General features: G+C 41.2%; 5 protein-coding genes across 5 annotated transcripts; 2 read left to right on the forward strand and 3 right to left on the reverse strand.

Moving 5' to 3' along the window:
• Positions 1 to 597: 597 nt before the first annotated feature.
• Positions 598 to 5,484, reverse strand: BDB00DRAFT_838153 (dehydrogenase E1 and transketolase domain-containing protein 1). Its single transcript, XM_053124627.1, has 15 exons — positions 5,122 to 5,484; positions 4,932 to 4,999; positions 4,642 to 4,769; positions 4,448 to 4,555; positions 4,223 to 4,334; positions 3,935 to 4,096; positions 3,643 to 3,836; positions 3,291 to 3,551; positions 2,522 to 3,184; positions 2,167 to 2,424; positions 1,953 to 2,060; positions 1,561 to 1,815; positions 1,274 to 1,429; positions 766 to 1,170; positions 598 to 651 (listed from the first exon to the last, which is right to left on the reverse strand). Exons 1-14 carry the CDS (start codon positions 5,430 to 5,432, stop codon positions 1,066 to 1,068), a joined length of 2,889 nt encoding a protein of 962 aa, XP_052976625.1. The 5' UTR covers positions 5,433 to 5,484; the 3' UTR covers positions 598 to 651; positions 766 to 1,065.
• A 2,624-nt stretch (positions 5,485 to 8,108) lies between these two features.
• Positions 8,109 to 11,333, forward strand: BDB00DRAFT_838161 (ribonuclease H-like domain-containing protein). Its single transcript, XM_053124628.1, has 12 exons — positions 8,109 to 8,307; positions 8,454 to 8,819; positions 8,913 to 8,958; positions 9,062 to 9,169; positions 9,259 to 9,361; positions 9,453 to 9,625; positions 9,736 to 9,781; positions 9,876 to 9,954; positions 10,027 to 10,149; positions 10,232 to 10,483; positions 10,556 to 11,122; positions 11,205 to 11,333. Exons 1-12 carry the CDS (start codon positions 8,211 to 8,213, stop codon positions 11,315 to 11,317), a joined length of 2,073 nt encoding a protein of 690 aa, XP_052976626.1. The 5' UTR covers positions 8,109 to 8,210; the 3' UTR covers positions 11,318 to 11,333.
• Positions 11,334 to 12,143: 810 nt separating this feature from the next.
• Positions 12,144 to 12,936, forward strand: BDB00DRAFT_875413 (uncharacterized protein; the record flags this gene model as incomplete). Its single annotated transcript, XM_053127347.1, has 3 exons — positions 12,144 to 12,290; positions 12,371 to 12,709; positions 12,796 to 12,936. 3 exons carry the CDS (start codon positions 12,144 to 12,146, stop codon positions 12,934 to 12,936), a joined length of 627 nt encoding a protein of 208 aa, XP_052976627.1.
• BDB00DRAFT_559108 (uncharacterized protein) lies at positions 12,775 to 13,785 on the reverse strand. Its single transcript, XM_053117846.1, has one exon. It carries the CDS (start codon positions 13,506 to 13,508, stop codon positions 12,954 to 12,956), a length of 555 nt encoding a protein of 184 aa, XP_052976628.1. The 5' UTR covers positions 13,509 to 13,785; the 3' UTR covers positions 12,775 to 12,953.
• On the reverse strand, positions 13,786 to 15,002 carry BDB00DRAFT_559107 (uncharacterized protein). The gene is made up of 5 exons (XM_053117845.1): positions 14,895 to 15,002; positions 14,659 to 14,810; positions 14,479 to 14,578; positions 14,053 to 14,405; positions 13,786 to 13,955 (listed from the first exon to the last, which is right to left on the reverse strand). Exons 2-4 carry the CDS (start codon positions 14,782 to 14,784, stop codon positions 14,161 to 14,163), a joined length of 471 nt encoding a protein of 156 aa, XP_052976629.1. The 5' UTR covers positions 14,785 to 14,810; positions 14,895 to 15,002; the 3' UTR covers positions 13,786 to 13,955; positions 14,053 to 14,160.
• Positions 15,003 to 20,553: the final 5,551 nt, after the last annotated feature.

Below are 20,553 nucleotides of genomic sequence, written 5' to 3' on the forward strand. Positions count from 1 at the left end.
ATGTTGTTGACAACGGCAATGAAGATACTAGCATGACTGTTGTTTCATCTGAACCTGTTACACCAGTATATAGTTTGCAAGAAAAAACAAGAATACTAGAAAAAACAATTGCTATTTTAGATGCCCCGGAACATCAAAACATCCGGAATGAGCTCAGAAAAGTCCGGGATGATTTCCGCAAGAAAAGCCAGAACAAACAATCCAGAATCACCAATTATTTTCAGTGATAAAACCTTTATGTAATAAATATAAAGCTTTATATAGAAAACTAGGAAGTATCAGTGGTTCGATTCTCAGTGTCGCCGCTCTCTGGGGAGAATGAAAACCACTAGCGGGAAATTGCAGGTCCTGGTTTTGGGCTGCAAAATGCAAAAAGTGAGGAAACTGCAATTTTACTAAATGATGAGCGGGATTCCTCCAAAAAAAGCTGCAAAAACTGAGGATCTGCAAAAAGCGGAGGTGCAAAAAGCGGGGGTCAACTGTAATGTCGACTGTTTCTTCCTTTTACACCGTTAACGCATCTTGGATATATTATGATTGTTTGACATGGAATTGAGACGAGATTATAGTAGCCAGCAAGGGTCGATCAGGATGATGCAACTACTTAAAGCAACGACAGTCATGCCGTGAGAGGTGTAGTCAGATCTAGTAGTATGTTTACATGAGCAACTTGATTACATTTCAAACTACTTGATTATTTATCTTTCCATTACGTGAAATTAGCTGATGATGAAATCTAACTTTTTCCCTATGTATACTATTCAGTCTCAATATATTATCCCATTTCTACCATTGTGTAATGAATTACAACAAAACAGGAAAGTAGAACATATTTCTGTATAATACGCTATTTACAACAACCAACTACTTACTATGATAAGTATATTTGAAATTGATAAATTAAGTGATGAGCAACACCGAAACGCTACTTTATAATCTCTTAACCAATATATGATAGTACTGTTTAGGAATTTAGACATGGATGATGTTGCTGGTTTATGAAAGGAAAACATGATTATTCAGGACAGTATAAGCTAACTTGTTTTATTCTACAATGCAACTTTTTTATACGGTCAAAGCATCTTGGATCAATCGTGCTTGTTCGGCACGGAACTGGGACGAAATTCCAGTAGCGGGAGCCGCCAGTGCGGCGCGACCAACATATTGCAACTATAATAACAAGGATTGGTGACAATAACGACGTGAGAAATGAAACCATATAAATTATTTATATGAGCAACTTGACTAAACTCCAAAATATATGATAATTTACCTTTTCATTGCGTGGGATCAGCTGGGAAATACGAGGAGCCATAAATGCATAAGCACCCGCGTTCTCGGGCTCTTCTTGACACCATATGAATTCGCGAGCATAATTGTATTGATCGACAACTTGTTCAAGCTCGTTGCGTGGGAATGGGCTTAATTCCTATTGTATGTATTGACAATGTATATAGTGAGTACTTATCTTGATTCTACATTTGAGGTTTGATAACCCTCCTTATGTATCTTATCAACCCATGGCGGTGTTGTTTTCATTTTGTCTATAGTTTACATTACCTCAACTCTTATTAATGCAATACGATCATCAAGTCCCTTGGCAGCTCTTTCTTTGACCAGGTCATAATACAGCTTGCCCGACACAAAGACAACCTTTTCAACTCCATTGGGCGATTCTGTTGACACAGGGTCATCCAATACAGGCTTGAACTGCTGGCCAGGTGCCATATCATCCAATGTGCTAACAGCCGCTTGAGATTTGAGTAAACCCTTGGGCGACATTACAATTAACGGTTTGCGGTAAGGGCGATGGATCTATAATAATTATATAGTATAAATTAGAGGACGGAAAGAAACAGAAGCATATATATAAGTATATTTGGAACAGACATCTCTTATTCCACTATGACTCTCTTATTCCTCCAAATATTATTAAAAATGAGTTTACATGCCTGACGTCGAAGCACGTGGAAGTACTGGGCAGGTGTAGTACAGTTCACGACAGACCAATTGGGTGCTACGTCGTAGCATTTGTCGATATCCATAGGTTCGTTGCTCATCTGAAGAATCAAGCGTCACGTAACCGTTAGGAACATTAGCAACAGAAGATACTACTGCTACTTTTAATTATATTGCTGCAAGGAGGAAGAAATTTGTGCGACATACCTGAAGAAATCGCTCGACGCGAGCTGATGAATGTTCTGGTCCAGCACCATCTTGACCATGTGGCAAAAGCATAACAAGGCCAGTCTGGCGCAACCATTTAGCTTCACTGCTAGAGACAAATGTATCAATAGCAATCTGGGCTCCGTTGAAGAAATCGCCAAATTGAGCTTCCCAAATAACTAGTCGGCTGGGTGATTCGATTGACATGCCGTATTCGAACCCGAGCACAGCATATTCAGACAATGGACTGTTGGCAACCTATAATTTATACAACGTGGAAGTTTGTAAAATATCTTTTGTTAGTTTCTCTAAAACAGATTGGTAATCATGAGCATGACAAGATGTATGGTCTAACCTCAAGGAACCCTTGTCCATCGCCCAATCCATGGTTAAGCGGGATCACCGCCTTTTCAGTTCCTTGATCCACAAACATGGCATGACGCTGGGAGAACGTACCACGGCCCACATCTTGGCCTGAAATTCGGACATCGTGACCCTCCTGCAGCAATGTTCCAAAAGCAAGTGCTTCAGCTGTAGCCCAGTCAATACCAGAACCTTGATCGAGACGTTTGAGTCGGGATGCAATATGGTATTTTTGCAAGCGCGGGTGCAATTTAATGCTGGCATCAGGCGATGTCACAGACTGTTTGCCAACTTGCGTCAAAACATCTGTCGCGACACCAGTATCAGGTTCTTCTTCAGGAAGCGGCCTTGTCTTAACATGCTTGATACCCTTCCAATTGCCTTGCAAGTGGTAGGAAGATGGACAGTCGACAAGGGGCTCATTATTGGCCTTTTGAAGCTCGCTATCCAGTAGACTGTATTGAGACTCACGCACAGCAGCAACGCTTTCAGCGGACTCGAATACGTTTTCTTCACTGATCAGCTTTTGCTCGTACTGTTTAGGAACAGAGTTATGTAGACGAATATTGTTGTACATGGATGGTTGGGTAAATGCAGGCTCATCCAGTTCGTTGTGACCCCATCGACGATAGCAAATTAAGTCAAGGATGATATCCTATCAATAGTAGCAAATGGTATAATATTAATTTCCCTTAGTTTTTGCTCTTTTTTTTTTCTTTCAAGTCCTTGCCAAAATCAAAATAAAATGATGTTGCGCGTACCTTTCTAAACTTGTTTCGATATTCAAATACGACATCCATGGCACGCGCCACATCTTCAGGGAAATCTCCATTTACGTGAACGACAGGCACATTGATCATTTTGCCAATATCCGAGCAATAAGCGGACGAGCGGGCATTCTGTGCGGGTGTGGTATAACCAAGCTGATTGTTGACCACAATATGAACCGAACCACCAGATGAATAGTGAGGCAAGTTGGATAAACTCAATGACTCCATGACAATACCTTGTCCAGTGAATGCCTATGAATCATTAACCCGAATGTTCGGTTATTTTCTCAACATTAAATTCAATTGAAATCATAATGGCAAAGAGGAGAAAATAGAAACGTACTGCATCACCGTGAATTTGAACAGCCATAACTCGATCACCCAAGCTACAATCAGGATTGGCTGAAGTCAACAATTCGGTCTGCTTGGCTCTTGCTTTGCCCATAACAACAGGATTCACAGCCTCGAGATGAGAAGGGTTGCTCAGCAATGAAACATGAACCTCGCCGCCGTCGTATTTGAGTGTTGGGTTATTGACTAAGTCAACAATAAATACATGAAGTGGTTCCATACTACTTATTATAACTCCAGTTTGTACACACAGTGGTAACCTGTTTGTAAACGGTAAAACTTACTTAAATGCGAAATCACATCACCAGTATGCGTCGTATCACCAGGCAGTTCCGAGTTTCCTTTCATTTTACTGAATAGAGCAGCATGTGGATATTCGAGTAAATTGCAGAGTAAATTCAGACGGCCACGATGAGGCATACCAATAAGCACGTCTTGAACGCCAGCTAAAAATAACCGGCATCATGATAAAATCCGTGGTAAAAAAAGTAATTTGTGGTCAGTTACAACAATCATGCAAGGCTAAGCAACAAATATTCTCACGCCCCTGATTTCCCTTATTCGAGGCTTACTTTGTGCTGACAGCTCAAACAGTCGATCCAACGCTACCATCATACTCTCGGCTCCTTCTAAGCCGTATCGCTTCATGTTGGGGAACTTCTTGGCCAAGAAATGATCAAATGTCTAGTAGTAAAGTATCTCGTCAGTAAACCTTGTTGAGAGATAAGAGAGTACCACCAGCAGTTGTTTTTCCCTTAGACATCAGCGTCCTCCACCCATCCTTGAGCATTACTAACCTCCGAATTTGTCAGCAATTCATGAATACGCCGTTTTTGCTTAACAGAAAGTTGCGGCTTTGTCCATGATTCTACAGCATGGTACCACCATCGTCTTTCACTTGCAGACTACATGAACGATCTAAGATTAGCTGCAATTGCAGTTGTCGTTGCATGGATCCTGCTTCATGTTCATTACTCTTGAGTTTCTTTACCGGAAGATGCATAAATTCGTGTGCAATCTTACCGCAATACACGGCATTAAGATGGCCCAGAATGGCTTCAAAATCCGCTTCTTCTCGACCGGATGGATTGCTTGTTGACTCAGTTACATGAAGGATGCCTTTTTCAAGTGGACGTACAGCATATCAGAACCGCGTCATGCCATCGGAAAGAGAAAGGATGATATCATGTCAACCCCGCCAAGTATTCAAGCCTTCATTATTTTATCACATCCACGACCGACCGAAATTTTGAAAAAGATAACGAATCCTAATGACCATACCTGCAAGATTGTACATTTTCTTTGGATCCGTCAATCCATAGCGTTCGGCTTGAAGTGACAGCACTTTTCTTTATACAGAACTACTATTAGATCACCTATGCTAAACTTTTCTCCATATATCCACTGCTGCTTTCCTCGCTTCAATCCATATATGATTCAAATTAACCATATGTATAACATTATCACTTACTCGTGTTGCATGATTTCAAGAGGATCCAGACGGGCCGATTTGTGACCATGCTGTCTGTATGCTTGGACGAACCGTAAAAGGCTACCATATTCCATACGATTGGCGAGTTCTTCTTGGGTGTAATCGGGCATCCGATACTCTTTGGGAACACGATAACCATAGACCCCGCGATCATGATATTGCCGTCTTTTTGTTATGTTATGGAGAGTTCCGCTGTTTCCTTGCTTTGTTTGAAGAAGCAAGCGTCGTCGCGGGTCGACTGTTGAGGAAGAGGCCAACCGGTTTGTCACCGACCTGCAGTATGGAAGCATAATATGATGGATTAAAAGAAAAGTGATAAGAAGAACTCGTGGTTAAAAAAGAAACGAAGAGGCAAAAGAAAAGAAACGGGTGCATGATCAAATTTAAATTGTTTTTTTCCACGCTCTGCTGACCCAAGTACGCGGACTTCTTTCACCTCGTTACAATGCACTTGCGACAACATACAGCAGTGAACTGTTATGACGAAGAATTTAAACTCGACGAATAGAGAAAATCATGACAAACCATTAGGTTTGCTACGTAATTACTCGGAAACGACGCTTCCTTATCTAGTAATGTGTTATTAGAGGGAAAGGATAAGAGCTACGTTTCGTGATACAGTAAACCGGAAATCTTGAACCTGGGAATTCTTTTTCACTTCTTCCTGCGAGCTTTTGTTACATAGGCTACATCTCTCCCTATTTTCCCCTGAATATCTGTATGCTACTGCACTATTGTTTCAGAATGAATATTATGTGCTTTTGGCTCACCTATAACCTCATACACCTTTGAAGACAGCATAGCAAGAGAACTGAGGAGACCAAGAGAGCGAGACCGTAAATTCTGGTAATCTGTTACCCGAAATTCAGCTCGAAATTACAGAGTTACGGTAGTTTCCGAAGAATTCTGCTGTGTGATTTCTGGCCCGAAATTACACTAAAGTTTACAGCAACGCTTTTACTCGGGTCGATAATAGTTCCTACCTTATACCTTGTTCCAAGCAGAGAAAAAACAATTAGATAGTTTAGATCGATTTTTCATCCGACGAATCTCGGGTGTGCAAAACATGTTTTGCTTAATGGATCAATGTCGTCGTTAGTATTGAAAACTACTCGTGTCACCTATGATACAATTGAGGAATTGTGCTTTGTTACTGATAATGAGTCCTCATCAATGACGGCGGGCACTTTCTTGGTCAGTCGTTGAAGAGCTAGAGTTTGTAAAGGCACCTTGTAGTTGCACATAACGCGAGGATTGATTAGATGCGAATGATTGCAAGATACTATCGTTGAATGGAGAGTGTCGCATAGAATTCCCGATAACTAATCTTCTATGTGGCAGTTGTAGCGAGCTTTTGGAATCAGAAGCAGACGGGATACCCTAGGTAAACGGGAGTGCGCCAAAGGCCATCAAGAGGCGAACCAGGACGAGTGTCGGCAATAATACCATACGTGCGAGCGTATCTGCCAGCATTGGATTTTAGTTGATTTTGAAGTCAAGTTCGAGGTATTCACTCACTAATCGATCTTTCTGGAGCAGATGCTCTTGCATACGGATTTGCTTAAGCTGTGCATTGTCAGATTTGATGAAAGACCTGTCAGCACACGCAATCTGCCAGATGGCAACATCCAGAGAGTCCTGGCTGCGCCTCAGCACATAGATTATATCTCATATCCTGGAAAGGTAGGTGGGTTGAAGTTCAAAATTTTAGGGTGCGTAGTCCAGGAGAACATGGTGATGTTGTTGCTGCTAGCACCAGATGCCGTGCCATACTACTGCTACCTCAAAAGATACAGACTCATACTATCGTCGCTATCCTTTCCTTTCCAGCGTTTTCCGACTATTGTACTCGATGAACTGTCAGATCCACCTCAAATTGAAGGGTCTGTAGCGGTTGAAATGCAGCGAAAATAGCAAGGAGACTCGAAGTGCAACGATGCTGTTAAAACATAAGTACACAAAAACTTGTAATCCAAGCGTCCCAGCTGATTAGTAAAACCCTGCGGATGTTCGATGCTGCAGCTATTGTATCATATGTGAAACTTTCAACAACTTGGTTTTTTGCGATGCTATATACTATGTATAACATGCATCAAGTGAAATGAGGCCTCAAAGAGTGTAAAACATTCCAATTCTACACAAGGAGATGGTTTGCTGCAAGACTATCACAGCAGAGTTTATAAGAGTCTGTTATCAGTAGATAATGGGTGATAGTGTATGTACAGGTTTCCTCCTTCTCTACGCGTTTGTTGTACAGTTTGTCCCTTTGTGCTGCTGTGTGTAAAACTTGGATCGGAGAATACATATTTTCGTTGTCACGCTAATCAAAGTCACAGGAATTAACGGTATAAAAAACCCCTCGCAAAGGCCCATCCGTATTTTTCTTTTTAAACACACTTTGTAAAAAGATCCGCATGTTGTCGCAAAACACACGGTATGCCTTGTGCATTCTTATCACGTTCGTTTTCACTAATGAACTCAAAGCGACGGGGAAGTTCTCCTGACACACCGGTCTGTTGGCCGCTAGTCCGTAAAGGGCGAAAAGGCAGCGAAACGCTGTTGCTTTCTACTATCTTCGAGTGTCATGAGTGCCTTGGAGCTCTAGTGTTAGCATTATGTTTGTCATCAACCAAGCTAATTGCGGATATGTGCTTGCCACATAACTCAAAGGAGGCTACTCTTTTGTCAAAGTGTGCTTTCCCACTCTTTTTTTTTAAAATAAGAAAATGATAAAAAAAAAACTTTTTCCCTCTTCTGCTCTTTAAAGCAGGTGGAGAATTGTAATGGAGTTGGCTCGTTGTGTTGTGGAAGCACTGAGCTGAAGTATGTTAGAATGGATGCTTCATTCATAATCCTAGTCGTAGAATTACACCTAGTTTAAGTATAAGTGTAAATCTTCCTGCCTCTCATCTTACTACCTGCTATTAAAGATTCGTGTTAATCGTGTACTGTCGCTTCGCTCGTTGTTTATGTGTATTTTGTTGTTTCGGTTGTTCAATAGTAACATAAAAATGTCAACCTGCTGAGTTCTTGCTGCTTAACAGCGTGATAGATCTATTTCCTTGATCATGAACATCACCAAAGACAATTTTATTGAAAAATTCTCAACCATTGCCGGTGCTATTCTCGAAGCTGACTGTATTGCCATCGATGCCGAATTCAGTGGTATGGACCTCGCTTCTTTATTCCTCCTCGCCTTGCAAAAAGCACACATAGACAAATACGCACCCCTTTATGTGTGCACACACTTCAAGTTCCTGGAAAAAGAATTTCGGAATTGACATTCAAAAATGCTTTATAAATTCTCATAGGCCTTCGACTAAACACGAGCATTCACTCTCAATTCGACGATCAACAAGCTCGATACGGAAAACTACGCGACACTGTCAAGGAATACAGTATTATTCAATATGGCGTGTGCACTTTTAAAAAGGGAGCCGGATCACGCGTTTACGTTGCAAAACCATTCAACTTTTATATCTTTGGTGGTGACACGGCGACCATGACGAGCCAACGTAGCTTCCTTTGCAGTGCCAGCAGCTTGCAGTTTTTGCGATCGCATAATTTCGATTTCAACAAGTGGATCGATTATGGTATCCCGTTCTATAACTTTGCTGAAACGTCAACTGTCGTGAAACGGATCGATCGGCCCAATTCATTACAGAATCCTATAAACTGTAAGGAATATATAGGGCAGTAATAAGGGTAGTGATGGTAGAGTGGGATCAGAGAGAACAATCATTGACGCGCTTCTCCATATGTGCATGTAGTGCAAATGCTTACAAAACAACAGATGAAATTCGTGGAAACAACAAGGTATTAAAATAGTGAAGGATAGCGACAAGCTATATACCTTACTATAGGATGTTTGTGGTGCTGAAAACATGGTGACTCATCAGATGACAATAACACTACATAGAAAAAGCATTGACGACTGGTTGCAATCTGGAAAGACTTCTAAACCTCTCGTAATCCAAACCAATAACTCCTTTATCCGACGACTAGTCCATCAAGAATTACAGGAAGGGTAAGTTGAAAGTGTAACTGATGATGATGATAATCGAGGCGAAAACATAAAGCACTCATACAAACATCGGACTTCGCTTTTCAATGCAGAAAATACAATAGCTTCCTGACTGGACGAATGCGTGATTCCAAGCATATGTCTATTCACAAACTCACTGATGAGGAACGAAAGGAGAACATGCGTGTTGATAATGTACTTTTTGTTTCTCTCGTTAAAAGCAAGAGGAGGGGAGGGGATTTTAATGTTGAAAATATGTGTAGCTTACCTTAGGATGCTGTAATAGGTTCAAGCAGAACTCAACTTCCGACGTGTGATTGAACTGATCAACCAAGCTGGATGCCCCGTTGTAGCCCACAACGGTTATCTAGATGTTCTTCATACCATTGATCAATTCTGGCAATATTTACCAACAAAAGTGACCGATTTTAAAAACCTTGCCAATGAAATGTGGTCATGGTAATGCTTTCTTTTCTTTTTCTTGCTTTGACCTTGGGCATATAATCGTGTACGATCAATTTTTTTTGAGTTACTAAACGAAAAATTGGACTGTATGTATGTATATATAGTATCGTAGACACAAAATACCTTGCTGAATTCCATCCACATTTGAAGGTATGTACTGCAAGATAAACCCAGGACTAAAAAGAAGCAGAGGGACTTTTCATCTTAACTATAGAACTTTTATGCGTATTTACTTGTTCTGTAGCGATGCTTCAATACAACGGCGCTGGGACCTCTGTATAATACAGTTGTGAACGAAATGACAGAAGCAGAGTTCTCCATAAGTGAGTAGATTATAGGATATGTATTGATGCTGGGAAAGAACGTACTGACATTCTTTATTTGCTGTTTAAAAGAAATCGCAGACGATTTCGATCGTTATACGCAGGATCAGGATGCACAACACGAAGCTGGCTATGATGCATATATGACTGGATCTGTATTTATCGGTTTTGCTCGTTTCATATATGAGCGGGAAGGTAACGTATATGCTTATATTTTGTTTAAATTTCTTCATGAATACGAAGAAAAATTACTAATTTGATTATGCATTCTAAAAAGCTGATAAAAGAGCAAAAGCGAATGCTGAAGCTTCTTTAAAGAATGGAAAAGAGAGCAAAAAAGGATCCGATTTGGATAGCGAGGAGGAGGAGGAGGAGGAAAAAGAAGAAGGACAAGTAGGGGAAAACGAGCCACTTCCACGATTACACGAAGATCCTCTGCTGGCAGATATATTGACATCGTATTACAACCGGATATTTGTTACAAGAAGTGATATACCTTATATTGATTTGGTGCATGAGGAGACGATGCGTATGTATTATAGTTGTGTTTCTCTTGAAACGTGTTCAAAGGAGAGATGCTAATGTCTTTATTTATATGTAGCGGTTATCGAGGTACCTAATCGGTTCTTTTTGACCAACGTCCCCGAAGGCATGACAGCATATGGAATCGAGGTTCTATACCCTGAACTACGACCCATGACCATCCATTGGATCAACTCAAGCAGTGCCTGGCTGATTATCAAGCACGATAACAAGATTGAACTTGCCAAGGAAGGCGTTTTGGGCGAAGAACGCGTCAAGCCATTCCTCAGAGGCGCATCTCGTTTTGCCGAGGGCGTTTCATTGAATATTACAGCACCTGCCGCCAAAATTGAATTGTATGGCTACGAGCAGTGGCGGACACGACCCGAGTTTCAGGCAGATGCATCGTCGTCAGCTAATGGACCAGCACCAGCACCAGCACCAGCATCAACAACAAAGACATCAGAGGAGGAGGAGGAGGAAAGCTCGTCTGTGGATACTGCTTCTGGTTCTGATGAAGATGAAGAAGAAGAAGAGAAGGAGGAGAAAAGTGGCAAGTCACCAAAGGACACATCAAATACATTAGAAAGGAAACAAGCAGCAACCACAGAACCTTATGTCCCCGTTGGTGGCAATGCGTTTGACGGTAAGAAATTGCTCACTACTGTTTCTTTCGATTGTTTCGAATATCACTACGTGCTGTTGCTGACAGGCTTTATTACTACTAGACATTGATATACCGATGCCGCCTAGCTTTATGCGTGGTTCAAAGCGAAAAGCACCCGATGATGATTTGGAGGATGAAGAAAACGAAAAGAAGAGCAGCAAGAAAAGACAATAGTAATTGTATACACCATACACATCGAAATCATGTTTTATTTTGTACATAGTAGTGAAATAAAAAATATTTACAATCTGGGGATTGCCGTATCAGAAGAGGTATCAAAGTACTCGCCAAGAGTGAGAAGGTCCTTCATTCTCTTTGGCTTTTGCTTTATGTAAAGCGACAGAAAGTTTTGTTTCACTGTTGCCCTGCGCTCGTGGTTTGTCACCATGGAAGGAGATACGCATCTACCATCATCCGAGTGGTCCAAAACTGTGATAACCCAACCTGGCTAACACGGTTATCCTTTTCTAATCTGTCTTCTTTCCGTCTTCATTTCCCATTTGAGTGGAAACCAAAAACCTATCCAAGGAAGAGAATAAGTCAATAAATCAAACAAAAAGAAAGAAAAACACGTAAAAACGCGGTACATGTTTTAATTTGAAGCATAATCTCATTCTGTGGGTGATCTTTACATTGAAGAATGTATTGTTTGAATCTTGTTAAAAGTCGGCAATTGTTCTGCGGTTATTTGAAGATTCTTTTGAAGTCTGGCAATGCTTTTATCGAGATCTTGCAGTTGGTTTTGCAGTAGTGCGTAATTACTTTTCTTTGTCGAGTGAGGAATTGTGGACACTATTGATTCTCTTGGGCGAGTGCTCATGTGGGAAGTGGTATTTTGAAAAGTGAGACAAAGCAAGTGCGCTCTCTCAAAAGAAAGTCTAAAAACCTGAAAGGGGTGAGCATGTTTCACGCGGCATCCACAATATAATTTTCTCTTCTTCCTTTTCCTCTTACATAAACGTTAACTATTTTTTTACTATACTATATATACCAACAAGACATGCTGTGTCAGAGATCCGAACGCCAGTCGATAAAACAAAACTCACGCGATCGCTCAAAACAATGGCGCGATCGGTTTCAAAAACAATGTCGAGACCGAATAACATCACAACGTTGGAATTTGGTCGATCAAAAGCGACAAGAGAAGGTCAATAGTTGACAAGGATATAATATGCATTGAAGACAGAAGAGGAACTACCATATTTATTGAAGAAAACAATATCATAGCTTTGGCAGCTAACCGTACAAGACGAGTGGGAAAACTTTAAGCGAATGCACGAGGAAGCATTAAAAGAAGAAGGAATTCTTGACCCAGACCTCTTTTTCGAAGAAATGGATGAAATGCATCGTCAACAACACCCTACATCAACGCCCTCTATACCACCATCCACGACTACACCCATCGAACAACATATTTATGAAGACTATGATCCTGAAGCCGACTACATCCACTTACATTCCACTCCTATACTCATATGTGTGAACTGTCAAGACGCGTCTTTACAGCAAGAGGATGGGACGGACAAGCTGGCTTGTCCCAAATGTAGATTCAGTGCATCAGAAAAGGTATTACATACACCGGATATGGGGTAGTGGCGATCAACAACTACGAGTATGATGGAAGCGTACATGGCTGACCCCAAGTTTCATAGACCTTTCGAGCTATTCAAAATGCAGTCATCCAACATAGTCAACAATGCCCAGGTCGCATCGTTTATGCTCCTGAACCAGGGAGTGATGGAACCTCTATCCTTGGCGTCTGCAATACTTGCGACACAATGGATGTCTTTTAAAAGTGCTTTTTCTGGTCTTATTTTATTGTTATATCAATTTTACCGATACACACTACAGCCTCTTGCTCACCCTCCGCATCTGTTTTTCCTCCTGCCATCGTCAATAGTACATGCTCGCCCAAATACTTTTTTACATGTTCCACTGCTTTTGTTCCAACAAGAAAGTTTTCCGTCTCAAAGTGTAAGCATTGCTCGTCTGGATTATCTTGAGGTTCTGTGCTGAGGCCCGCAGCATCATCTCCAGTGACGCGTCGTACCAGGAAAGAATTACTAGTGGTTATGGGTATGCTTTGTCGTTGTTCACTGCTGTTGTTATAACCTTTCAACGTCGTCTGATAAAATAAGACAGGGTCCATGCAGTCGTTATGTTTGGGATCTTCGTGATTGGGTTCATAAACACCGGCAATGCCAAATGTCGTGTTCATAGTGCTTCTTGTGGGATCTGCTGTGCTGATGGTACTAATGACATGGCCGCGAAACTCGCGAAAGATCACGCCCTCGCTATTGTGATCGTCGTCGATATAACAGGGAGAGAGAAAACAGAGGTGTGCCCATCCGTGAATATTTTGCATATTATTAAAGATGCTTTGTGTGTTTGTTGTAATAAAATGAGCCTGAGTAAAGATACGGGATGTAGAAAGACCCAAAGAAAGGAGATACGTCTACGCTATGGTAGAGTGTCGCGGTGATGGGTGATAATGTGAAAAATATGTAGGTGGTGTGGCTGGCTGAATGTGATGTGGCTTCACGAAAGAAAAAGAAGATTATTACAGAAAAGAATTAAAATGAGAGAGAGAGGAAAAAAGTACATAGGAAAGGAAAAACAAGAGACGTTATAATCATCGCCGGGATGAACGTTGGTATGTGCTGCTGCTTTGGTAATAGTGCTGTGCTGTTCGTGCTCGTTTTGGCGATGATACGTCTTGCTCGTCCTCCAAATACTCGTCGTCATCGTCATCATCGTCATCGTCCTCCGATAGTGGTGATGATTTGGTGTTGTTAGTTTCTTGAGGAGGATCCTAAAGTACATGCATGCACAACATATACATAGTTTAAGCATTCATCATCTCTATCAAACTGTCAGCACTGCCATAGACGATATTTTTCCTCTTTTACCTGACGCATCGCATTATAATCAGCTTCGATCTCGGCTTCGTTTCTTGCTGATAATACATGACCTAGACCTGCTAATTCTCTCGAGCGTACTATAGAGGAAGAAACGAGTCAAAGAATGATAGATTCGAGTAGTAGTAAATGAGCAGTGGAATGCGTTTGTACAGGTGCTCTACATAAAAGTAAAAGGATATGATCATGGTTTCGTCGTTTTGTTGTCTTGACGCCATTCTTGTTTACAGACAAGAGCTGTTCAAGTGACAGGCTGCCATCAGTAATATTCGCAGCGACTGTGGCGGCGGCAACACCTCGTATCCGACGTCGGTTACGTGTTTGTGGAGCTGCGACAACGAAATCTGGATAGCGCATTATGTGAATAAATCAGCGTGGACGAGATATAGCCACTATATAATAGCATTTGAACTTTACCGTTTGATACGATCGCTTCTTCATCTCTGTGCTCCTTTATCCGCTTTCTCTTTTCATCGATGATGAACAGCATGGCCTTTTTCAAATCGCGCCTCTCCACCTGTGCGTTTGTATACACATAAATACAACTGTATGTGTTACTATTGTGTATCCAACATGCATGCCAAATATAATTCTTACCTCAGCTTCCGCTTCAACAGCACGTAAAGCATCATTATACAGCTTTTCGGCACACTGTACTCGGTACTCTATAAGTAGCTGTGCCCTTTTGATTTCCTTGCTACGTTCTTCTTCGAGATCCACCATATGCTCTTCAAAGACTTCATGGCCACCTAATGAATGATATAGCGGGAATCCGTCAGTCCAACTATATCAAAGATGGAGTGGATGAGCAGAAGTGATGTGTATGTGCTTACCATGCTGGATAGCAGATAGCTCTTCTTGCAAAGCTTTGATTTTTTCCAAATATATGCTAAGGTCACGGGGAAAAGGAGGCAGCAAAAGCAGCAGGAGGATGAAAAGAGGGGGCGGAGGGTTCAGAAATATAAAGAGTTAGAAAATGTAAACTTTTTTACTCAAAATGTCTTGGACAAGATGCAGTGAAGAAGGGAGAGCAGATACACACAATCTTTGTGTGCTACAATAGAGAAAGTAACTCTCTTATACTTACGTTTCCTTGTTTTCGAGAAATTCTTGGTTGATCTCCAATGTCCGTTCGGTGAATTCAATGGATCGATTGGATCGTGCAGTATTGTTGTTGCTGTTGATAGCAGTACTAGGCATCGTAGCTAACGCAGCAGCAGCATTTGTAGGAGCGGTGGTATATTCGCTGGTATCTTCTACAGATATATGGTGAGCCCATTTAATACATGCAACCATGAATACACTACACACTGCCCGCATCCTTGTATATGACACCAATAGTCTTTACCATCCATCCAGTCGCCTGATCTGGCATCATCGCCATAATAGTAGTACGGATCATCTGGCACTGGAGTGGACAAGAAGCGTGGTGAACGATGTGGTCGGGTTTGTGCCTGCTGCTGCTGCTGCTGCTGATTGTGATGCATCGAAGCGGAAGAAGGACGTGGAGCTTCATGCTTTACAAACAACGAACTGCCGTTACCACCAATCACACTATTGTTGTTGTTATTGCGATTGTTGCTATTTGAAGTGGATGTAAAAGAAGATGTGCTTCGCCATATGGACGATATTGCCGGTGCCGGCTGCTGGTGATGTTGTTGCGACTGATGATGATGTTGTTGTTGATGGCCCATATCAGTTTCATGTCTGTAGCCTGGTGTGGAAGCTGTCACCATTGAGGATGCTGATATTGATGCTGTTGGTGGGGGTGGTAATGGAGCTACCTGAGCCGGGCCAGGTGGCTGCGGTACTACAGGTACAGCTGTTGGTGCTGGTGTTGTTGCTCTCACCGGTTGATAAGCATTAGTGTTACTGGCGTTGGCGTTATTATTACTATAGCTGTAGGGTGCGAAAGAGTATGCCGTTGTTGTTGCTGATGCTGCTGCTCCACTTCCAACGCCGTTACCATTGTTGTTGCTGTTGAAACTGTTATTGCTGTCACTGACAGTGGTAGAAGAACTGGCGTTGTACGAGAACGGTGCCTGATAGGTTGACGAAGACGACGACAGACCTGACAAGGGCGGTAATTTCCAACGTTCGACTTTGTAGATTGCACTGTTGGGGCTGTTGTTATTGTTGTCCAACACTGGTGGTGGTGCCCCTGACTCGCGATGCTGGCTCTGTTGATGCTGGTGTTGTTGAGCAGCAGCAGAAGTAGTAATGGGCCCGGCGTACGGAAGTCGAGGCAATGTGGTCGAGAAGCGTGGTGGAGAGCCAATGGGTGGCAGTGTGAAGCGCGGCGGAGAGCCTGGCAGTGGTGGCGGTAACAAGGACTGTTCAGAATACATTGCAAGTGTGATGTGAACAAGTTCGGTTGCTCCGGGGGGAGGGAGGAGGGTGATTGTCCAGAGTAAACGAAAGAAGAGGCACACACTTACTACCACAGAGACCGCACACACCGACACCCGCTTCAGAAACCAAAGAAGAGAAATCCTGATTGGACAAGCGCCTGGGCTCTCGTCATTTCAAAAGCTGCTGCTGATCTACTACACCCCTCGTTTCCCCACCCATTCTCTTTGTCTTTTTTTTTTTTGTTGTTATTACTGTTATTGGCATCAGAATATTAGACAAGAGTAATCAATACGAAACATACATCTAGGAACACCTTCCGTGCTATCGTTACCGATCCTTTTTTCTCAAGTGAACCTGCTCTACTATTCTTCAAAAAAGTAACAGCAATGGTACGACGACGATCTAGAATTATCGTGTGTAACGCAAACACGCATCACAGAAGAAAATGACCAGTCCTAGAGAGTATGGTGCTCGACTTGACAAGAAGCTTTTATTTTTGACAGCATTAACATTTTATATTGTCGTCGAGACATATTGGACAGTCGCTGTTATCGTCGATCAGCCATATAGAATGTGGAGAGCGGAGAAAAAGGTTAATCGAAATAGCGCCACGAGGTCAGTAACAATGCAGACCAGATATAGCCGGAATCATGCATGTGACCAATTCAGCTGCTAAATAAAGCTGCCAGCTCTACTGAGAAAACAGCTGCTACTTATACTATGCATCTCTTAAACCAAGTGTTGCCTAACTCTTAAAACTTTGACATTGTAAAGACTCTATACAGAGTTTTTCTCTTTTGGCTACATACTTCCATGTTTCTCACAATAGTAACTTTATGATCAGTATGTACATAATTGAAAGTTATGTCATGAATAATATCTGAGCATCACAATAATAAAATGGTATTTTAGAGAAGCGTGTAACTTTTGATAAAGATAACTTTGTAAAAGGAAGCATAAACCACTGCTAGCTAAACATATCTAGCCGACAACAAGACAAGACAAAGGAATTAGTGTAGTATGTTGTAGTGTCGTACATATAAAAGGTTAGCTCACTTGGAAAAAAAAAGTGGGATAGTTAAGTAAATGATACGATGGGAGAGTCAATTATACGTGCTGTATACATATACAGCTGGTCGATTAAGAGTAAAGAGAAGAATAGTGCGAAAGGACATTACTAACGTAATCGTTTTGGTTGTTAACCGTGATCGTCTACAGTATTTCTTAAAAAGATCGCTTGACGAATACTGATCAGCTTCTGATTTCGATACCTACAACACCAAGCAATCACTGCTCTTAAACCTCAACAGAGATCAGATCGTCATGAAGGGAGGAATCTAAGTAGTAAAATTTGATAGTAACAGACCTTCATATTCACTTTTATGGATGAAGGGTTCATAATGGTACATTATATAAGAGCAAATGTACTCAAGAGATCACCATGAGGAAGACTACAAAGCATTTGCCGAGGCTTTGATTGCAACTGCAGATAACCTCTTCGTTATGTGCTTTCAGCACGACTTCGATCAATGACACGGTTAATATGTCATTCCAAACGCAAAATACCTTTAACCCATTTCGGACGTCGTTGAATGCATTTGCGATACCTAAACGCATTATTTAATACATTATCCTGCATCCAAAAGCATGTAAAGGCGCTTTAAGACTTTTTACATGTCGGACGAGACGGTGTTTATTCCACACTACCGAAAAGGCCAATAAACTTCTGTATCTTCGCCTTCTGATCTTGATATTGTATCACTGCTACTGTGTAAGAAAAAGGCTCTGGAGGTGCAAAATTAAGCTGAAATCAGAAGATGGGGTTTGTTGCTAGCTGTGGAAATTTGACAAGTCTGTATTTGACCATGTCTTATTTGCTCAAGGGAGCAAGCATCTTTTTTTCTTGGCTTATTATTTATAATGAGCTAAACGCTTCTGCTATTGATAAAAGCTGATCGTGGAGGTCAAGCAAAGCGATGTTCACGTTCCACTGTAACAATAAAATCATGAACGACACACGCGTCAAGTAACTTGTGTTTGTGTAAAAAAAAAACTCATCATGCGACGACTACAATGACGCATAAATGCTCCCGGTGGTGTACACATTGAATTACACGTTCATCAACGAGATTTCTGTAGCTAAATTAGAGTTTGAAGCCATCATGCGATTAGAACATATGTACTAAGGCCTAAAAGGAAATGTTACTAAGCCTGTAGTATGCAAGCGTATTTCGTGGTCTCACATATTGATACGTCATTTTCGTATACGACTTTTCATGTGACCACTGAAATACAGTACCTATTCTATATAGTCAAATAATGATGACAAAGGAGGGCGGTATTCGTCAACGAAATTACATAAAAACATTTTGCGTATGTATATGTACTGTAGATTGTGTGGGGCTATAATCCACGGGAAAAGGGCATGGCACCAGATTTGAAGAAGTACGTCGGTATTCAAGTTTGTGATTTAATGATTTCTGAGATTTCTAACTGCTCTGGATAGCTTTTAGAGGTTTTTGAAGGCTTTAAAAAGCATCAAAATTTAAATCTTCGACGTATTACGAATACTTGCTATAATCTCATACAAGTAATCGGATAAGGAACCATGAAAGAGACTATTCATGACCTGTTTGTTGATTAGTTTCTATGTGTATACATTGCAGTCTCTATGTATAGGACTAGTAGCCGTCGTCAAGCAAACAATATACAGTATGGGAGACTATAAGGAGTCGCAACAAAAAAAAGCAAAATGGAGAGGCATCATAGCTTTCGTATTTCAGGTCGAAATGTATATTATATGCAGCGTAGTTATAGTATATGTCCTTAGGCCATGTCCCTCATCTCAATATGTTCGAACTTTAGATGTTAAAAGGTATATAGCGCACGCATTATCGCGTCCATCAACCGATGAACCATCAATCATGAATATGGTATGACAACGCGGTGAAACATTACAAGTAAGAATCTAGCATTCAAATCCTTGATGGTTTCGAGCTATTACAGTACATGCAAATTGCTTTTAAAGGCACTCATGCAGCCGATAATACAAGCCAATGGTGATAGCACCTTTTCGAACGGTGTTTGTCTCTCACATTCTACACATTAACTTATGTCCACCATTCTGAATTCCCTCAAACACTTTGAGTGATCATTGATATGATCGGCTATTATTGATTTTCCCCGGACAAATGAAGAACACATACATCTTTTACAATTAGTAACGAGCACTAATTGAAGCTATGCCATACATAGCTCGTATCGTGTACGCTGACAGCAATCGCATGTATTTTTTTAGATTTCTCTATGGGTATAATAGTAGCAGTCAAGCAGTTATCATAAAAGCGTTTTTCTTCTTACTCTTCCAGATATTAGAAGATTGATCGATGATATAGCACTTGCTTCTTTATATAGACATGAAGTAGTTCACATAGCGTATTTGAGATGCTTTGCACCGTATACTCATAACGTCATAATAGCAACTGTAAGTATGCCGTATTATGCTATCGTGAAGTGCAGCATCGACTATGGTGCAGCAGCATTCAAATCCAATAGACCTGTTTCTTACCCAATTGGTATGGAAAATAAGGGAAAGCGGATGAAGTGCTGACTCTATGTATGCCCCCAGTGCTTTCTTTCAAAGTATGACATATCACCATGTAATTGGAATAGCGTATCACAACCTACATTACAATGGAGGTAATACGTTTCTTGATTTATCCTAGCCTGGTCTTCCTGTTTTACCAATTCAAACGCTAATTTTAAGATAAGCAGATGCTCAGAAAAGTATCATGGGGTATTTACTCGGATGATAACGGTCTTCACGCCGATACATACTGTAAAATTTCTACATAAATAAAAATAACATTATTAGCCGAACTTCTTGTTCGGTCATTGTCATCGTCAAAGCCACCTTGTCAGCATTATTCTTTTCGATACGTATGAACCCTCATTAAGGAACACATAGTTTATATTAGCCGGAAGATAGTACGTACTGTTTTGGGAAAAATTATTGAGTAGTGGGCTGAAGCGTGTATTCTTAATACGTAGAGATAACATAATCGTCTTCAACATGATCGTCGTTATGTATGCCTATCATCCCCCTACTCGCCTCCTCCAGCCTCCTTCATTTGTTCTTTT

The sequence above is a fragment of the Zychaea mexicana genome (genome assembly GCF_025766255.1).
Source record: "Zychaea mexicana strain RSA 1403 chromosome Unknown BDB00scaffold_72, whole genome shotgun sequence".
Lineage (NCBI taxonomy): Eukaryota > Fungi > Mucoromycota > Mucoromycetes > Mucorales > Lichtheimiaceae > Zychaea > Zychaea mexicana.